General features: G+C 40.3%; 1 protein-coding gene across 1 annotated transcript; it reads left to right on the top strand.

Moving 5' to 3' along the window:
- Positions 1 to 947: 947 nt before the first annotated feature.
- On the top strand, positions 948 to 17843 carry LEMD3 (LEM domain containing 3). The gene is made up of 13 exons (XM_054988941.1): positions 948 to 2497; positions 6905 to 6936; positions 7835 to 7889; positions 9953 to 10020; positions 10731 to 10810; positions 12185 to 12330; positions 12730 to 12831; positions 13304 to 13406; positions 13550 to 13728; positions 14048 to 14129; positions 15290 to 15395; positions 15475 to 15553; positions 15725 to 17843. The coding sequence occupies exons 1-13, from the start codon at positions 991 to 993 to the stop codon at positions 15886 to 15888; spliced, it is 2703 nt and encodes a 900-aa protein (XP_054844916.1). The 5' UTR covers positions 948 to 990; the 3' UTR covers positions 15889 to 17843.
- The last annotated feature ends 805 nt before the right edge of the window (positions 17844 to 18648 follow it).

Genomic DNA, 18648 nt, shown 5'->3' with positions numbered 1-18648 from the left:
ATTATGATAGCAACTTATCGCCCTTGACAAAAAAGAAAGCAGCAGCGTGCGTCTGCGCGCGATCTTGATCTTAGCAAACCCGCTCATCCTTCCCCCTCCCTCTAGCAGGCGGCGAGGCGCTTCCAGGGTGACAGGCGGGTCTAGGCCACAGTCTAGAGCGCACGCGTCAATTCAGGCCGGCGGGGAACAAAGAGAGGGTAATAAGCACACACGGTAGCTGTTCCATCAAATTCCGGTTACCAGTCTCCGCATGAGGGGCAAACTGACATTTTAAAAAGTTTTTAAAATAAAGCGTAGCAGGAGTTAGTGGCTTGACATAATCATGCTCTCTACCCCGCAAATATAAGCAAACGGGGGTCTGGTCGAACGAGATCCTCTAGAGTTAAATACTCTTCTCCTCCTCCTGCTTGACACTGTGAGCCTGGAGCTACTAGGGTCCTTCTAAAAGCCAACAGGATAGCTGGGTTGTGGGCGAGTACGGGAAGAGGTAGACGGCAGTGGAAGTTAAAAGCCAACATGTAACACAAAGAACTCAGTTTTCTTTATCAATGAGCACTTCAAGGGCTCAGGACAGGAGCCTCCCCAGAGAGCTTTTTAAAAACCGTATCATTTTTTGGGAGTAAAGTTCATGATCTCAGGGCGCCACAACATAAAGGAGAACACCGTCAACTATGCAGAGGAGTTAACTACACTCCTGTGAGCCTCCTCCATCACTGGATGTCGTGTCATGAGGCAAAAGGCCTTCCAAAACCCTGTCTAACTTTAAAAACTACATTTGGGAATGTAAAGAATGTATATGAAACACAGATGTCCTATTATATTTATTCCCGTAACTGGCCCGCCTTTTTCCACGCATATGGGAGGCTCCCCCAACTGCGACGCGCAACCGGAACTCTCGTGCTGCTACCACTAAGGCTGCAGCCCGCTGGGCGGAGACGGGTGAGCGGCGCGTGGGTCGGAAGCGGTCGCGGCGGCTGTGGAGGTAGGAAAATGGCGGCGGCCGCCGCGCAGCTCACCGACGAGGAACTCTTCTGCGAGCTGAGGCGGCTCGGCTTCTCCCCGGGGCCTGTCACCGAGAGCACCCGGCCAGTCTACCTGAAAAAGCTCAAGAAGCTGCGCGAGGAAGAGCGGGCGGGCGGGGCCGCCGCTAGCAAGACCCGGAACAGTAACAACAATAACCCGGGGGCAGCGGCGGCGACAGCAGGAGGAGACGGGGGCGGCGGCGGCTTGGAAACGAGGCTGCCCGGCGCTGACCTCGCCTCTCTGTCGCGGGCGGCTGGGAGTGGGAGTGGCCGGGCCCGCGCAGCTCCCCTCGGCGGCGGCAAGGTGCTGCTGGGCTTCAGCTCGGACGAGTCGGATGCGGAGGCCAGCCCCAGGGGCCAGGCTGGCGCCGTTGGGAGCCGGAGGGAGCGGGCGTCAGCCTCGCGCCGAGACCCGAGGCCTGCGGCTGCCCTCGCCAACAGCGCCTCGCTGCCTGAGGCGTCGGCCCGGAGGAAGCCCAATGCCTGGTGGGGGGCGGTGGCTAGGCGGCCGGCGGTGGCTTGGGATCGAGAGGACGGCGGCAGGGAAGTCGGGAACGGCCAGGAGGAGGACGACGACGACGACGAGCGGGAGCCGCAGCGCTGTAAGAACCGGGCGGTGAACGGGAACAGGTTCCTTTCCCACGGGGGCCTCAGGAAGAGGGATAAGTACTCGGACTCCGAGGAGGAGGAGGAGGAAGAGGGCGAGGCGACAGTGGCGGAGACGAAGCAGCAGGTGTGGAAAGAGGAGCCTCTGGCCCGCCACTACCTGGCCAGGAAAAGCCCGGGCAAATCTGCTGGCCCGTTTGCCGTCCATAAAGGGGCCGCGGCCAGCGACGACCTGAGGGAGACGTGCTCGGGACCGGGTGCAGCCGGCGCCTTCTCGGCGAGCGACAGGGCAGCGGCGGATGCCTCGGCCCGTGGGGATAGGGGGAGGGAGGAGGAGGAGGAGGGGGCAGCGGCAAGCAGAGGAGGCGAATATTTGGACTCCAGCCCGCTCCTCCCCAGATACCGCTGCGGCTCCTCAAAGAAATCCCACCCGCTTTTGTTGCCTCCGCTGCTGGCTGACTTGGGCGGTAGCAAAATGACGGATTCTTTGGGCACTAACAGGAAACCAGCCAACAATCACGTTCTCACTGGTGCAGGCGGAGGCTACGGCCTTGAACCCAGGATATATACTGCTGCCAACAGCCTCTCTCCGGGTGCTCCCGCTTCCTCCTCCATTAGAGTAAATCACTCCAACCACACAGGTTCGAATCATACCTATCTGAAAAACACGTTCAAACAGAAGCTCTCCGAGCCCGAGGAGGCTCTCCTGCAGCAGTTCAAGAGAGAAGAAGTATCCACCACGGGAGGCTTCAGCGCTCACTACCTGTCTATGTTCCTTCTAACTGCTGCATGCTTATTCTTTCTGATTCTGGGACTCACTTACCTAAGAATGAGAGGTTCCGGAGTAACCGAGGATGTGGGAGTTGACAGTAAGTATGAGGATATGGAACAGAGGTCTTTTGCTGCACAATTGTACGATGGATAAATGAGTGAAACATACAGGAAGGAGTATCATAGATGCCAGGAAGCCTGGCTTGTCATAGTTTTCTGTTTCTGTAGTAAAACTAAGAACTGCAGCCATTTCTTTCTGTTGTCTAAGTTAGTGTTTCTTATATGCATACTTTGTTTTCACTAATGCATCATTATTGCCTTAAGCTATTCTTGAGGAGACCTCCATCCCCAAGGAACATCATTTGGTAGTATCTGTAAGAGAGGGGAAAATTGGCAAAATTCTTTCCCCTGTATCCAAAGAAATTCTAGGTGGAATCCAAGCCAACAGCTGCATTAATCTGCATGTAACACATTAAATCTTGCCTAGGAAACATATGTGAATTTGTGAACTAATTAAGGGTGCTCTATGTTTAGGATCTGCTGGAATAGCATCCAAGAGCAATTTCGTACTAATTTCTGTTATCAGTGATCCAATATTAGTTTAGTTTTAAGGCATCCCAGTGACTGAAGGAGCAGAATAAAAGTGAGAAGAAACATGTTTGACTTCAAAGGAGAAGAAATTGGTAGTGAGCATTTAAGGAACAATTTTTCCATTAGTTAAAAGTAAGATTTTGCATTCTGATCAGTGCATGTTCTTTGTACCTTAATGTGCTTGGCATTAAGGCGCAGCAACATAATGGAAATACTCTTTTTCAAAAATTGTTGATTGAAAAGAAACACTTAAAATTCTTAATAGATTGCAGTTTGGGGGGGTCTTATGAGTTTTGGATTTGAAATTTATTTTTTATCTTAATGTCATCTTCCATGCTGTTCCTTTTCTGATAAAATAAAAATGGGACATTGTGAGATATTTCCTGAGGAATAAATAATCATTCTGTAGCTGGAAAGTCTTGATAAAAGAGAGTTTTAGCCTTGCATGTTGTTACCATTTTATTTGCCTTGCAAGTATTTCAGTGAATAAATATTTACGCAGACATTGTAATTGTTTGAAATTTGTATCAGAATATACAACCATTTTTCTGCTAATGTGCTTGATCAATTTTATTACTATGGATAGTCTTATTATCTAAGTCAAGCAAGTATAAAAGACTACTGGTGAACTGAATCTTGGAATTTTGGTTCTGTGTTCTGGTGGTTTCTCACCTCCTTTTCTCCTGACACCAACCCTGTGAGGTAGTTTGGCTGAAAGTGTGTGGCTGGCCCAAAATCACCCAACAAGCCACCATAGCAGAGTGAGGATTCGAACCAGGGACTCCAGCAGATCCTAATTTGATACTCTAACCACTATAACACACAGGCTCTCAGTAAACATTGAAAATAGTCTGTTCCTTTCCTTTCTGTGAATCTCATTGTAGCTGCTGCTTCTACATAAACCTTTTAGAGTTATAATTTTACAAAGGATACATTCTTGATTAGGAACATGCTAAAATGTTTAGTTCATTAAATTGAGGTTTAGAGCACAGTTTCTAAGACTGGCATTTGTGGACTCCAGGATGTCGGAGTCCTTTACACAGTTGAAGAACAACCTCCTTTCATATTTGCTAATATGAAAAATCTCAGTTTTATAGAAATAGGGGCAGGGTATGTTTGCCTCAGAGGAAGAAGATAGAATCTGCTTCCCCCGTTTCAAAAGGTGGGTTCTTGTAGAGCTGCTATAATCCACAGTCACCTAAGTTCCAGATCACTTCAGAATGCTGGCCAAGAAACATGCTGATAGGTTGATGGGATCCAATAGCTTGATAACTTGAAATATTACTTGGGTAAGTGACACCAAGGAGGGACTGTCCAAATCAGTCATCTTAGATACTTAAGATTGAATGGATTCCTCTTTTCCCCAGTGCATAGGATTTAGGAGTGGGAGAGAGGGAAACCACTCTGCATCCATAGACAATAATAGCCAATGGTAGTTGTCAGTTGAATGCTAGAAGTTCAGGGGGATTTTGTGTGTGTGTGTGTGTGAGAGAGAGAGAGAGAGAGAGAGAGAGAGAGTGCGTGCGCACACGTGTCTGTCTGTCTCTCTCTGAGCCACTTTGAAAGTTTTCCAGTCCCCGTCCCTTTTAAGACTACTGGCTCACAGTAACCAGTAACAGTTTCTTGCTGTCTGTGGTACAAAGTACTTTCTAATCAAGGAATGTGAAGGATTAGATCTTGATTTAGGGACTTTTTGAGTTGTGACCCTATAGAACCAGGTGCTCTTTAGACTTGAACTTGGAGTCCATGTACAGACACAGAATCGTACTTAGAAGCAAATTTGTGACTTTCATGATACTGCTTCAAGGGGACTAGAGAATGGAGGCCTCCATGAGGCATGCACAACCTGCTGGGCCTTTTGAAAGGTGGCTGTTAGGCACATAGCAGGAACCAGTGAGAAAGGAGGGGAAGGCTTCAGGACAGTTTGTAAAAAAAATCTTCAAATCAAAATGGTGTACTTTGTGTTGCTAAAGTTTGAGAACTGGTTTTTGGTCATAGTTTGGATTTTGAGAGTTGCTCTTTTGTGAAGGCTACATTTTCATATCATATTGTGCTGCCATTTTTCATGTTTTTGTCTGAATTATGACAACTTTAATAAGAGAAATATAAATGATTCTTGAAAGGCTCAGGGAGCTAAGGAATTGTCTTGGAGCTAATTTCTAAATGTTTACAGTACAATGTTTTAATTTTAGAGATTTTGGGGTGGTCAAATTAAACCACACAAACAAGGTTAACAATTTGTGCCTTCCAGGGGTGTAATGTAAAGATTTAAAATGTGCATGAATCTGCTCTCTCTGCAGATAGCATAAATGATCTTATACTGAAAATTATGAAATTCAGTTGACAAAGTTTGGGCCACTTTATGCATTACACATTGGCAATCAGAGGTTTGCCACCAAGTGTACATTCACCAGAGAATTACGACCAGTTGCTGGCTATTGTATCAGTATGATTGCATGTTATAAAAAGCTTAGGGGCTACCACTGAAAACAGTGGTATCATGTTGAGTGTCCCTGCCCACAATATGTAGTACTATATACCTTGTGTCCTGAGGACATTATGCGCTCCCTTTCTTCTGCTCCCCATTACTTAGTAGTGAGAGTGGGAAAATGCTCAGTATGATGATGTTGGGACATGCGGTAAATTATATTGTGTGGGAGGGAGAGAATCTTGTGTATAATGTATCGTTCTACCCTAAATCTTACTTCATTCAAGTGCTTTAAATGTACATCTTTATCACCCACATTACTAAGCACAATCTCAGGTCTGCCTCTACATATATATTTGATAAAGGTGCTGCAATTCCTCGATGAGTTTACGTGTAAGATATTTGTGTATGTTGCATTTACATTTCTGTGTATATGCTTAAAACATTTTACATGTATACTTAAAAGATACAAGACCTGAAAAGGTTCTGAAGTTTGTTTTTCTTCATGAAAGTACATGGACCTGGGCCCTGACCTTGATAGCCCAGATGAGCCTGATATCAGATCTCAGAAGCTAAACAGGGTCAGCCTTAGTTAGTAATTGGATGGGAGACCTCCAATGAATAGAGTTGCTGAGGCAGGCAATGGCAAACTACGTCTGTTAGGCTCTTGCCATAAAAACTCCACGGGGTAGCCATAATTCAGTTATGACTTGAAGGCACTCTCCACCACCACACATGTGCTTGGATCCCCAGGAGCATATTAGTGGGGTACTTTGGACTGCAGCATCAGGGGAAGACAAAGAAAGTTATGCTCTGTGGATGGAAATACTTATATTTATGTAAATATTCCTTGTATCTAGCTCCTGTACTTTTATTGACTGTGTCTGTAACTTTCTGAAGTGTGTCTTGCTTTTGCCAATAGTTTGGTATACTTCAGTACTACATTTGGAATTGAAAAGTTAATGTAATGATTCAGCTGTATTTTATATAACAGATAAATCTCTTGATCTTATGATTTAGCCACTTGGGGCAAGCACTTGTGAGCATGCTGGGCAAGGCTAGCAGTGGCCTGTTCTGGCCAACTTGCTTCTAGTATAGAAAAACATACTGCAGTTACTGGTTGGGGCAAGACTATGCTGGCATTAGCTGTGGAGTGTTGTACAGTACAGCTCTGTGTTTCTGTGCTTCTATACAGTACCTAGTAAAGTACTTGGGGTAATTTTACATAGGAATAATATTAACTTGCCTGCATTGTCAAACCTTATAGTATTGCATTCAAGGGGAAAATAAAAGCTTGCTTTTAAATACTATGATTGTGCTGTAACATTTAATATTATGCAACTGTTTCCACTCTTCAGTGTTTTCAAATGTAAACTATGGATGCTGCCTTTAACTTGAGATGATTTTCTGTGCTGTTTTAAATGTCTTGTTTCAAATGCTGGTATTGAATTGGTATGGCTAACTTCTTGTTTATTTCTATTAATAGATAAAAATCTGTTCACAGAAGAAATGATACAAGTAAGTACATCTTTAACATTCACATTAAGATGGCCTATCTAGTCTCTTGAAAAGTGCTGAAGCAGTGGCTTACTTTATTCTTAGGTTATTTTACTATAGACATTTGTAGCTTGATGACCATTACATAAATAGTTCATATCCTCTCCCAAGGATTAGATGTTTTCTGGAGTCCTCTTCGGTGTGGCTCTGTAGTAATAGCCTGGCTACATTTTAATGCAAGGCCCATGTATACTAAATTGTTACTGTAGAGAAGAAAATAGGTGAATTGGAATATCCTATTTACCTTAGACAAATCAGGTTCTGAAATTTTCTCAAGAGACCTCTGTTTTATGGCATACTGTTGGTTCAGTTGCTGGCATAAAGTGAGGTATACACATCATGCTGCTTTGCTTCTAATAAAAGTTTTAATTTGGCATTTCAATCCGATCTACTTTGTTGGATCTTCACTGTATTTGATGGCAAGATGGATTAGCTCTAAATGATAAAGGCTTGTAAACATCACGTTGGTATCCAAAGATAATCTAAAATTGCACATTGTTGTTCTTTGTGCTATCTTGGAATAGTGGTAGTTGATAGTTTTCTCCAGTGTTTGGAACCCATTGAAATGTAAGTGGTCTAACAGTGTAATCCTAAAATTTGCAGCCTTTAAAGTTCAATAAAGTCATTGGGTTTAGCAAGGTGCAACTGCTACGGATTGCACTCTAAACCACCTAGCTGAGGGAGAGTACTCTTTGGTCTCCTTGTTGAAATATGCTGTAGATTAATGGGGGGGGGGGAATCGTACCTGTGAATGGGAGTTTAATTGGGATTGGGAATTGAGACGCATGCTAGTCTATGTTAATAAACTGAGTACTTTAAATAGTTTCAGTATTTGCTAATTAGCTGCTTAAATTTCTAGGCAAATCTCATGAACAGCTTATACAAACTTCATGATAAGTTGGCACAAATAGCAGGTAAGACTTCTTAACTAATATGAAAGAGTTAGCTTTCCAAAATATGCACATGCTTCCACAGAAGAACAGAAAGGATTTATAGCAATATGCAAATATTTGTTCTTCATTGCAGGAACAAACTATGATAATAGTCGCCTCACATTAAGTTGGTTTAAATTGTTGAAATACTTAACAGAATAATAATAACAACATTCGATTTGTATCCCACCCTTCAGGACAATGCCCACTCAGAGTGGTTTACAAAGTATGTCATTATTCTCCCCACAACAAAACACCCTGTGAGGTGGATGGGGCTGAGAGAGCTGTGACTAACCCAAGGTTACCCAGCAGCCTTCAAGTAGAGGAGTGGGGAATCAAACCTGGTTCTCCAGATTAGAGACCCACGCTCTTCACCACTACACCAAACTGGGACACACAAGTCTGCTCTGAAGAGAAGGAATTAGTGATGTTTCCACTTTTCTTTTGCAGAGGGTGGGGGGTGGGTTGACATCAGTTCCAGAAGATTGAGGAAGGGTGAAGTTTCCAGATTCCTCTTCACTGCAGCCTCTGATGCCATTGTCACATTCTGTACATGGGCTTCCATGCCATGTATCCGCTTTTCAGATGTCTTGGGAAATTGCTGGGCAAAAGGGTAGAAGTCCACTAGTTCATAAGATCCAACCCTCTATAAATCCACAGCCAAGGCACACTAGATTAAAAATATTCCTGGTACTGATAGTTAAGAATAGCCATCTACTGCTTTAATATTTTTGTATTATATTGAGAAATCACTGGTTAAAGATTTTTTTTTTTGGTGTGTTAAGTCCAGAGAGAAAAGAAAATAGCAGCAATTACTGGTCAAGAAACACTTGTGGAATGGTTCCTGCAGTGTTGTAGTAGGTTCTGTAGCAGTTCTTCTGTTTCTGCTTGTGCAAGGGATTGTACAAAATTGTTTTAACTAACCACTTGTGTGAGCAGAACAAAAAGATGCCTTTGGATTTAGCTTCATTTCCCTTATACATTACTTTTGATTGAAGTGTGGGATAGTGTTTCCCTGAACAAGTGCCACTTTCTGCATGCAAAAGATCATTTTTGGATCCAATCAGGTTTTGTCGAAGGCTTTCACGGCCGGAGAACGGTGGTTGTTGTGGGTTTTCCGGGCTGTATTGCCGTGGTCTTGGCATTGTAGTTCCTGACGTTTCGCCAGCAGCTGTGGCTGGCATCTTCAGAGGTGTAGCACCAAAAGACAGAGATCTCTCAGTGTCACAGTGTGGAAAAGATGTTGGCAGGTCCACACTGTGACACTGAGAGATCTCTGTCTTTTGGTGCTACACCTCTGAAGATGCCAGCCACAGCTGCTGGCGAAACGTCAGGAACTACAATGCCAAGACCACGGCAATACAGCCTGGAAAACCCACAACAACCACCAATCAGGTTTGTTTAGTTCATTTGAAACTTTAAAAAAATTTAGAGGTGTGTGGGTCACTGTGTGGTTCTCCATACCAATTTTGTTCACATATAAGCTTTCGTACACTTGCATTTGACATATCCCACCAAACTGGTAATAGAGTTGAAAATGTGGTTGTGTCTGGAAGCAACATTTATAAATAGTGCTTTATTATGGTACTTAGTAACTACATTAGAAACTTCTAACTGATCTCTGGGCACAATGTAACCTTCCTCTTTGCCACAGATTGATGCGAGGGGATAAGCATACATTGTGTTCACATATGTAAAACCCTGCATTGGTTAATTGTCATTTTGAAAGTGAATCACTCAAAACCAGGAAAGGCTAGACTGAAGGTGGCTTGCACTTTCCTGCTATTTTGTGAGCAATGAGAAATCATTGCATATTCATTTAACTTTCTCTTGCAACTGTTACAAATGAAATTGAGCATTTGCAGTGTGTATACCATATAGACATGCAACTGACAGTAGAGATGCACTGATTTACAGACACAAACTTTATTCATGTAGTGCTACATTCAGATTATCTTTAGTTACTTAACAGTGTGATTGTACTTTTGGATGTGTTCTTTAATATAAAGAAGAAATCAATAGACAAAAATATTTAATTCTACTAGGAGATCATGAATGTGGCAACTCTGACAAGAAAGGTCTTTCCATCCAGGAGGCGGGTGAATATTTAAAAGTAAGCAAATGTTTGCCATTAAGTGAGAGTTCTTTGTTATAAATGTTCTGTTTTACTGTACTGGCAGAATTGAACTTTGATAGTGTGTGTTCAGATATATGTAACTTTGAGGAAAAGATGTAGCTAACCGAAAGCAAACAATCTTGTAAGTGGAAGGAAAATGCACAGATGCTTATTTTGTTCGAAATGCAGAGTTTTTGTCTCTGACTGAATGACTGAATACTCAGTATAATATGTACTTTTAAAACTGCATGTTTTTTTCTGTTGTCACAGCTGACTTGTGGCAACCTCATAGGGTTTTTCAAGGCAAGAGAATAACAGGTGACTTACCCTTGGCTGCCTCTGTGTCACAACCCTAGACTTCCATGGTGGTCTCCTATACAAGTACTAACCAGGCCTGACCCTGCTTAGCTTTTGAAATCTGATGAGATCAGGCTAGTTTGGGCTAACCAGGTCAGGGCTGAATATGTTAATGTTGGCTAAATTCTGGAAATAGTCTTTAAAAGGCCATTTCCAAGCATGCTTTACTAGGGACCAGAGAGCTTTTAATTTTTTCAAATCCTCCTACCTAGAGAAGCAAACATGTATATGTCAAAGGGTTCTCATCATTAGAGTGTAAATGTTAGCTTTTATAAACTAGAAGGGCAGGTGAAAACAAAAACATTATATCCAAGGTCCACACTTACTTTAAGCTTCCTTCTTTCTCTTAGAATTTAGGTCCAGAATATGAAAAAGAGCTTAACAAATCCCTGCAATGGATTATAAAAAGTGGAGAAGATGTTGGCATAAAGTAAGTCTTTTGTTTTATAATCTTTGCTTTTTTCACACACAAGTTCAGTTCATACATTATTCACATGTGAACAAGCTACAGGTTCACATGCACTCTTCTTCCCCAGTTTATGTCCTGGTTAGTGGTGTCTGAGTTAATGCAATGTGGTTAATGCTTAAAGTCAGTTTGGAAACAACAGTTTTGAAGTGCGTTTGTAGTTGTGGACTTGAGGATGAGTGCTAGCCACAGTTTACCAATTTGGATGCTGCAGCAAACCATAGTTAATGCTGAAAAGATGCGTTACTTAGATAATCACCTGAATTGAGCCATAGTTATCATAAAAGTAAGTGTAGCATTTTTGTTTTCAGCTTCCCTCAGACCCTTATTACAGCTTCTCCTTATGTTACCTTAAACTTTTACCCCAGGAGGGCTCTGGTCATATCCAATACTCCTTTTCTCTGCACAGAGCTTCAGGTATTCTCTTATCTTACTGAGACTTTTTACCCCAAGAACACCTTCTCTTTGGCATTTGAATCCCACCACTACCACCACCTGTGGTGTTTTGCCCCTTGGTGTGGCTTATAAATAGCCACTTCCTTGACTTCTTAAGTGTTCCCAAAAGTTTTTCTCTGTCACCAATGGCTTTTGCCTTACATCTCTTTAGATTATCTGGTATTAGAGGAAGATTTAGTTATAGATAGTAGTATGACAAAACACTCAGCGTGTGAGAGTGGCTATGAGGTTAAAAAGGAGATTCTATATTCCAGATGAAACCAACCTTTTGCTTAAGCAAAAGTAGAGTTTATTTATAAGTACACATGCATGATGCTTGTAGATAAGTATATTGGTTTCATAAAGTTGGTGGTTTCAAAATAGTTATATATTATTAAACGTATATACACAGACCCAGTCACAAAGAATAATTTTCTGCACAGTTCTTCATTCACAGAATAAGCATTCCTCTCATCTACACAGATACAGATACACAGATGCAATTGCCTAAGTTATATTTTCCTGCTGTTGACAGGATGTGTTCATCCACAAATTAGAAAAATCAGACTTCCACATTGATTCACTGAACTAGACAGAATAACCGCTCTCTGATACACAGAGACTGGCAGAACTAGATAGAATTCCCTGGCTGACTAAAAAAACCTTTCCCTCTGCAATCTCCCAAAATCACAGTTCACTCTGCCCCCTAGGGTACAGCTGCTGTCCAATTATTGACATACTTCACTTACCCATCCAGCTCCCTTCTTTTCATATGAGAGGCTTACATTTAAGCCCACAGTAACAAATATTTGAAAACCCAAATCAGTACATAGAAAAAAACCACATAAACTTATTTATGTGGCAAAACATTACAGTAAAGAATTGAAATTTTTCTTTCTATAGATGTGTTGGCCACAACTCTGAGGAATCCATAGCTAATACAACTGATATAAAATATCTGATATCAACCCGGCCACAGATGTCATTTACATGTCGTTTTCGCCGTGCATTCATTACTGTAACATGTAGATCATTAATTTTGCTTTTAGGTGAGTACCCCCCTATCAAATTGTATACTATATATGTGATTTTAAGAAATATGCACGAGTGCTGTTTGTAGATTGGTATTTAAAACTATGTGAATCTACTGTAAACTGTGATACAGTATCTGAATGAAGGAAGAATATGCAAGCCATATTCTAAATACTTAATTTAGAATAGGCAGGGACTTCAAAATCATATTAATTCAACAATAAGTATTTCCTTCGTTATAAGGAGATAGCATAAATTATAATTTCACTGATTTCACATTTAGTCTCCTTCCTGCTGAAAATCTTTAGTCAGTTCTAGACTGTTGCTAAATGCAAATTATTTGTATTACCTGCTTGATCCATGAATCTCACTAAACGTTGGGTGGTTTAACTCACCTTTTTAATGATTTGACACAGGTGTAGGAATTATTTGGGCAGTGTTGAGGTATATGAAATATCGGTGGTCTAAGGAGGAAGAGGAGACTAGACAAATGTATGATATGGTTGTAAAAATTATAGGTAAGTTTTAAAACATTTTTCTAGAAAATAGCCATATGTACAATTTGTAATTAAAATGAACCAGTGTAATATTCAGCCTGCGGGTTGAGAAATTCAGAACTCATCAGATTGAAAATACTGAGAATATTTTGACAGTTCTTGAATGGCCTCTAGCTTAAATGTAAGTGGAAGAGTGTCCAAATATGCATGTGTGTTGGGGTGGGAGGGGTAGAGTAATGGAGGAAGAGGCGTCAAAAATCCTGTCTGGTTAGTGAAGCCATCACTTAATTACATCAGTGTTCCCCCTTTAATGGAACTTGAATCTGTGCAGTTAGTTATCTCAGCTTCTAGGCTGTCAGGTGCCTAGAGATCTCCTACCACATCCCTCAGGCCCCATCAGAGGGTAGTGTATAGGTTATACTGTCCTTAAATACTCCTAGCCAAATTTATCATTTTGATTGTTTTCAACTTGATTTATGTTAAATTCTTTCAGATGTCCTAAGAAGCCACAGTGAAGCATGCCAAGAAAGCAAAGACTTGCAGCCATATATGCCTATTCCACATGTACGAGATTCTTTGATTCCACCTCAAAACAGGTATGGGAAAATGAATGTGTAGCCATGTTAGGTCAATCTATACAAATGGCTCAGAGATGCATCTTTAACATCAGCCTTTGGTATAAGACAGTTACTGGAACAGAGCACTTTTGTTTTTAAAGTTTTTTTTCTCTATATCTAAGGAAAAAAATGAAGAAAGTATGGAATCGGGCTGTTGATTTTCTTGCTGCTAATGAATCTAGAGTTCGCACAGAAACACGGAGAATAGGTGGTGCTGATTTCCTGGTTTGGAGATGGATACAGCCATCTGCACCATGTGACAAAATGTTGGTCATACCATCTAAAGTATGGCAGGGGCAAGGTATGTAACAGTGTACTTGGATTTTATAAAACTTAGCAAAGAATGTGCATTGTTAATTTGCACATTTGCACATTTAGCTTTGAGAGTACCAATTTTAATAATTTCATTCAGAATCCATTTTAAGCTTAATTATGAGCTTAAGAAGATAGTATTAGGTATAGTATTCCGGTTCCCTGGTTGTACTGTTTCATTTTTTTTGCTTAATGATTGAAATATGTTTATAGTTTCTTTGGAGGAAACAGGCTAATATATGAATAATATTTGAGCTAGAATGATGTTCTGTTTACTACATAAATTCTCGTGTATGTTTTCTTTGTAGCTTTTCATTTAGATAGAAGAAATTCACCCCCAAATAGTTTGACACCATGCCTAAAGATTCGCAATATGTTTGATCCAGTTATGTAAGTATACTTTTTTGTTAATTGCATAAGGAAAAGGTTGGACTTTGTGGCTAGAAGTTAGAGAAGTGCGAATGAATGAAAATGTATTCACTGTTTCAATATATGGTAATGACATGATGGTGCAGAGCAAGGGAGGATGGAATAAAATCACACCTTACTACTTGTGATTGTTTGTCTCTGTATATGCTTCCTGTTGAGAATTTTATTCACATTTCTGAATCATTATTTCAACCTAGTGTTGGTCAGATCAGCCTGTTGAACAGAGGTTTCTTGGCCTGCTAAGGCCTTCAAATAAATGATAAACACAAAGCCAGAGCCTCTCTGAAGTCTCTTTGAAATGTAGGACATCAAGAGAGCATTCTATCGCCTTTTTATTCTGACTTTCCTCTGAGGAACTCAGAGTAGGTTATATGGTTTCCCCTCTTTCCCAGTTCATCCTCATAACCAGTTCTCTGCTTGCAAGGAGAAAGGAAGTTATATTCCCCTCCGCCTAAAATTAGGTAATTTAGGAAGCAATCCTGAGCAGTTCTACTAAGAAGTACGTCCTTTGTTATTCAGTGTGGCTTACTCCTAGAAAGGTGCCCTTAGGATTACAGCCTTACCGTATGATCTGTTCACCGTCTTTAGGTATATCTGCTGTGTAAAACTATTTGCTAATGAATTAACTATTCCTTGAAATCATGTACTATAAATGAAAAATATTAACAAATGTGGCTTTTCATAAATACTGGTGTGATGCTGCCCCATTTCTGGATGGCTTTAATCCATTGAAAAAAGTGGGCTGGTTTTGATGTCGACCAAAAAATGGCATAGCATTACACTTTTTGAGTGTTGTTCAAAACAGACCCTTGAAGTAAGTTAGATGGTGATGCTGTGTCACATACTGAGCTTCATTCTGACTGAGGATTTGAATCTGTATCTTCCTGTTCCTAGAATACTCTCACCACTACACCACACATTTACTGGGTCCATATCTCTTAGCCTGTAGCCTGCACCCCTTCTCATCACAGCTACTCCGTGTCCTCTGACACAGACCATTGAAAGTATATCTGGAGTTACTACTGTGTATTGCTTCCTAAGTAAGCAATAACCTTTCTAATTCTTCATTTAAGAACAAAAAATAACATGCAGATTTTGTGATTTTTGTATGTGTGCTTTAGGGAAATAGGCGATCATTGGCATTTGGCAATTCAAGAGGCAATCTTGGAAAAATGCAGTGATAACGAGGGAATCGTTCATATAGCAGTGGACAAAAATTCACGGGAGGTAAAAACTCATTTATAATTGTTAATTCACATACTTAACTTCATAATTAGATCTAAACCAAAACATTTTTCCCTTTCAGGGTTGTGTATATGTCAAATGCTTGTCTCCAGAATATGCTGGAAAGGCTTTTAAGGCATTACATGGATCTTGGTTTGATGGTAAGAAGTGTGAATTTGTGAAATTCAGAAAGGTGGCTAAAATAGCAAACATCGTTATCTTGTAGTGCAAATATAGCAGGCCTCGCCTTTTTTATAAATGTAAAGTTATGCCCAAAGTTGTCTGTTTAACGTTTTTTAGAAAGTCTTACATACTATTGTACTTTACTACAGGAAAACTGGTAACAGTAAAATATCTACGGCTAGATCGATATCATCACCGTTTCCCCCAGGCTATTACTTGTAATGCTCCCTTGAAGCCGTCAAACACACACATGAACTCGATGTCGCATCTTCGTCTCCGCACAGGCACAACTAACTCTCAGGGAAACTCCTGAGACATCACTACTAGAACTGCTAACTTGCCACAGGAAAACTTCCTGTCTGGTCCTGTCTTCCACTTTTAGTATTTTTTCTATGTAACATTTTCATTAATCCACGTTCCAGAAGTCTCATTTTTCAGAATGTCTGAGTAATGAGACAGTAATACTGAACTAAAAGAACAATTGCTCTTTGAAGTGTGTTGGAGCTCAAGCAAACCAACCCATTTTTGCATGACAGATGTGGAACTTCCTAAACATTCTCAGATGTGGCTGTATTTTTGCACCAACAAGTGTTTGATAACAATCTAAAAGCATGGAGATGTACTGTATTTCCATAATTTCCTGTGAAATAATCTTGTGGGTATTTTGTAACAAAACTACCTACAGTTTCTGATGGCAAGTGAATAGAAGTATTTCTTTCTGTCCGGTCTTTGGTTTCTGTTGCTATAAAAGCTTTATCTGTGTCAGCCTGGGGATGGAAAAGAAATTTTTGTTTTGGTGGTTATTGAGGGGAAACCAACTTAATGCAGATGTACTGGTTTTGTATATAAATGTAAATGCTGGTGGTGGCAGCAAAGTAATCTTGTTTTGTGAGAATGTCTGCATTAAAGCAGTGAATAAGCTTCCTGTTTTATTCATAACCTAATGTTTTATATATTTTGGCTGTACCGTTACATAAAGGTCAAAGAGCCAAACACCTTGAAGTATTAGATACAAGTTAAATATCTTTTATAGATTTTATATTAAAATATCTGGTTATGATTTTGTGTGAATGGTCTGATATTGTAATTGTGATGATGGATTCAAAATTATGTGAGCAATAAAGAAGCAATTGGCAGGTACTCAAACACTTTGTGAAAAGCTGTTATTTATTACAAAAGGAAGGCAGTGGCAATGTACCACTGGGACAATAGACTTTTTCCTATATGGTTTTGCTACCTAGACATGTAAAACTAAAAAGATGCACATATTTTGGAAACAAAATTTTGGTTGTAAGAGCTTAGAAATGCAGTACATTTACATGAAGAGCTGTATATGTTTCTATATTAAATTTGTGCATTGTTTACACCTAAAACTACAAAATTGTTAAGACTTTTAGTTGAAAATATAAAATCATTGGATACAACAATTCTTGTCAATGCAGCATAATTTGTCAATCCAGTTGGTTATTGTATAGGTGAAGAGATGGGAAGCCAACCAGTTTAAAATACATTTATTAAAGCCCAGTTTTATTGTAGATATGGATCTGCAGCATGAACTTGCACAAATAATGCACGTTTTCTTATGGTTAAGTGAACATGATGCACACTGTTCTGCAACAGAAAACCCTATTGTGCCTTACCTTTGTGCTTTTTGTGGGCAACATGTTTAATAATGGAGGGTTTCTTATCTGAAAAAAAAAACCTGTTTAGTCTGTTTTATGTCTTGGATGCTAACACTTATGTGTAATATAATCAGCCATGCAAAATTCTACTCACCAAGAGCAAGTACATATTTTTGACAAGTGAGTAGATTTTTGTTAAGTCTGGTAGATTTTTCATGAGTTTTACGATATACATATACAAATATGTATAATATACATGTATATGTATGATATGTATATAATCAGATTTTGCTGTATTTGTGCATCATAGTGATTTATTGACCTGATCTTAGTAACCATCTTGTGATCTGTTGCAAGTGTGAATGTAAAATTAGTTGTGGCAGTTTAAAAGGTTGCCTTTTGATGCTGATGCATCGTTCTTGCTTCTAAACTATTTGTAAACACTGTACATTTATAATAGTTATCTGTACTATTATGTGGCTTATTTTACCTAAAGATGTTGACCAATATTCCTTCCTGCAAGACAGATGGGATTGTGTATAATACGTTGGACACTTGAGAAAATCAGATGTTTGTAATTTGTCATTTGTCCTGTAAAAACACAAAAGCAAAACAAAACTAATTAAAGATTTATTAGGGCTTTTTATACATGTGTCAGTTTTTAAATGCTTAAAGCAGTGATTCAGGGCAGGTCTTGAGTGCTTTTCATATTTGGGTGAGTGGGGAGAAGAGGCGTGTAAGAGGTTTCTGTACTCAGAGTCACTTTGTCCTGTACCCCTTTCCACACAAGAGGTGGTTTTTGTGCCACCAGCTTTTTCCAGAGAGTTGCTCTCTCTTTTACTGTTTGCCACTAAACGGATCTAAAAAGTACAACTACAACGAGGGACAGCCTTGCATTAACAGAGTCAGTGCAGCTGTCAGTCCAGTGAGAATTAATTGGGATTCTATAGATCTGTTTGCTGTTTGCAGGGAGCAGATGTCAGAGCATCTTTCCAAACTTCTGCTGTCCCATGTTCACCGGAGGCAAGAGAAGGATTAATGCATGATCCTGAGCACTGCTCCTTTCAAACTACCTTTAACTCTCTACAAAAGTTGTTTGTGGAGAGGCGAAGTTCCTCCTTTATCTGTTTTTGTAGGAGTGGGAAAGGTGATGTGCCTGCCTCTAATCATTCTAAAGGAATCAATGTGTTCCAATGGACACTTCATGTCATTCCTCAGTTTTAAAAAATGGAAGTCTTAAATGTGTTTTATTTTAAGAAAACGATGTTATAAATTACAGTATATTTCAACAGAGGCTGACATTGATTTAATTGCAGCCATTATCTAAGTGCAGTTTTAAAATGGAAAAGAGTTAGTTGGCTTATTGAAGCTATTCAGGTACTGTATTTCAAACAGGTGTCATAAGAGCAAGTTCTCTCCCGACTTTAGTTAATGTGATTAAAAGTTGCAGT

This window comes from Eublepharis macularius, chromosome 9 (genome assembly GCF_028583425.1).
Source record: "Eublepharis macularius isolate TG4126 chromosome 9, MPM_Emac_v1.0, whole genome shotgun sequence".
NCBI lineage: Eukaryota > Metazoa > Chordata > Lepidosauria > Squamata > Eublepharidae > Eublepharis > Eublepharis macularius.
This window is presented reverse-complemented; position numbering and strand designations above follow the sequence as displayed.

Coding starts and splice junctions, on each gene's coding strand:
- LEMD3 (XM_054988941.1), top strand. CDS start 991: ATGGCGGCGGCCGCCGCGCAGCTCACCGACGAGGAACTCTTCTGCGAG. Junction 12,331..12,729: donor ATCATTAATTTTGCTTTTAG/GTGAGTACCCCC, acceptor GATTTGACACAG/GTGTAGGAATTATTTGGGCA. Junction 15,554..15,724: donor ACATGGATCTTGGTTTGATG/GTAAGAAGTGTG, acceptor ACTTTACTACAG/GAAAACTGGTAACAGTAAAA.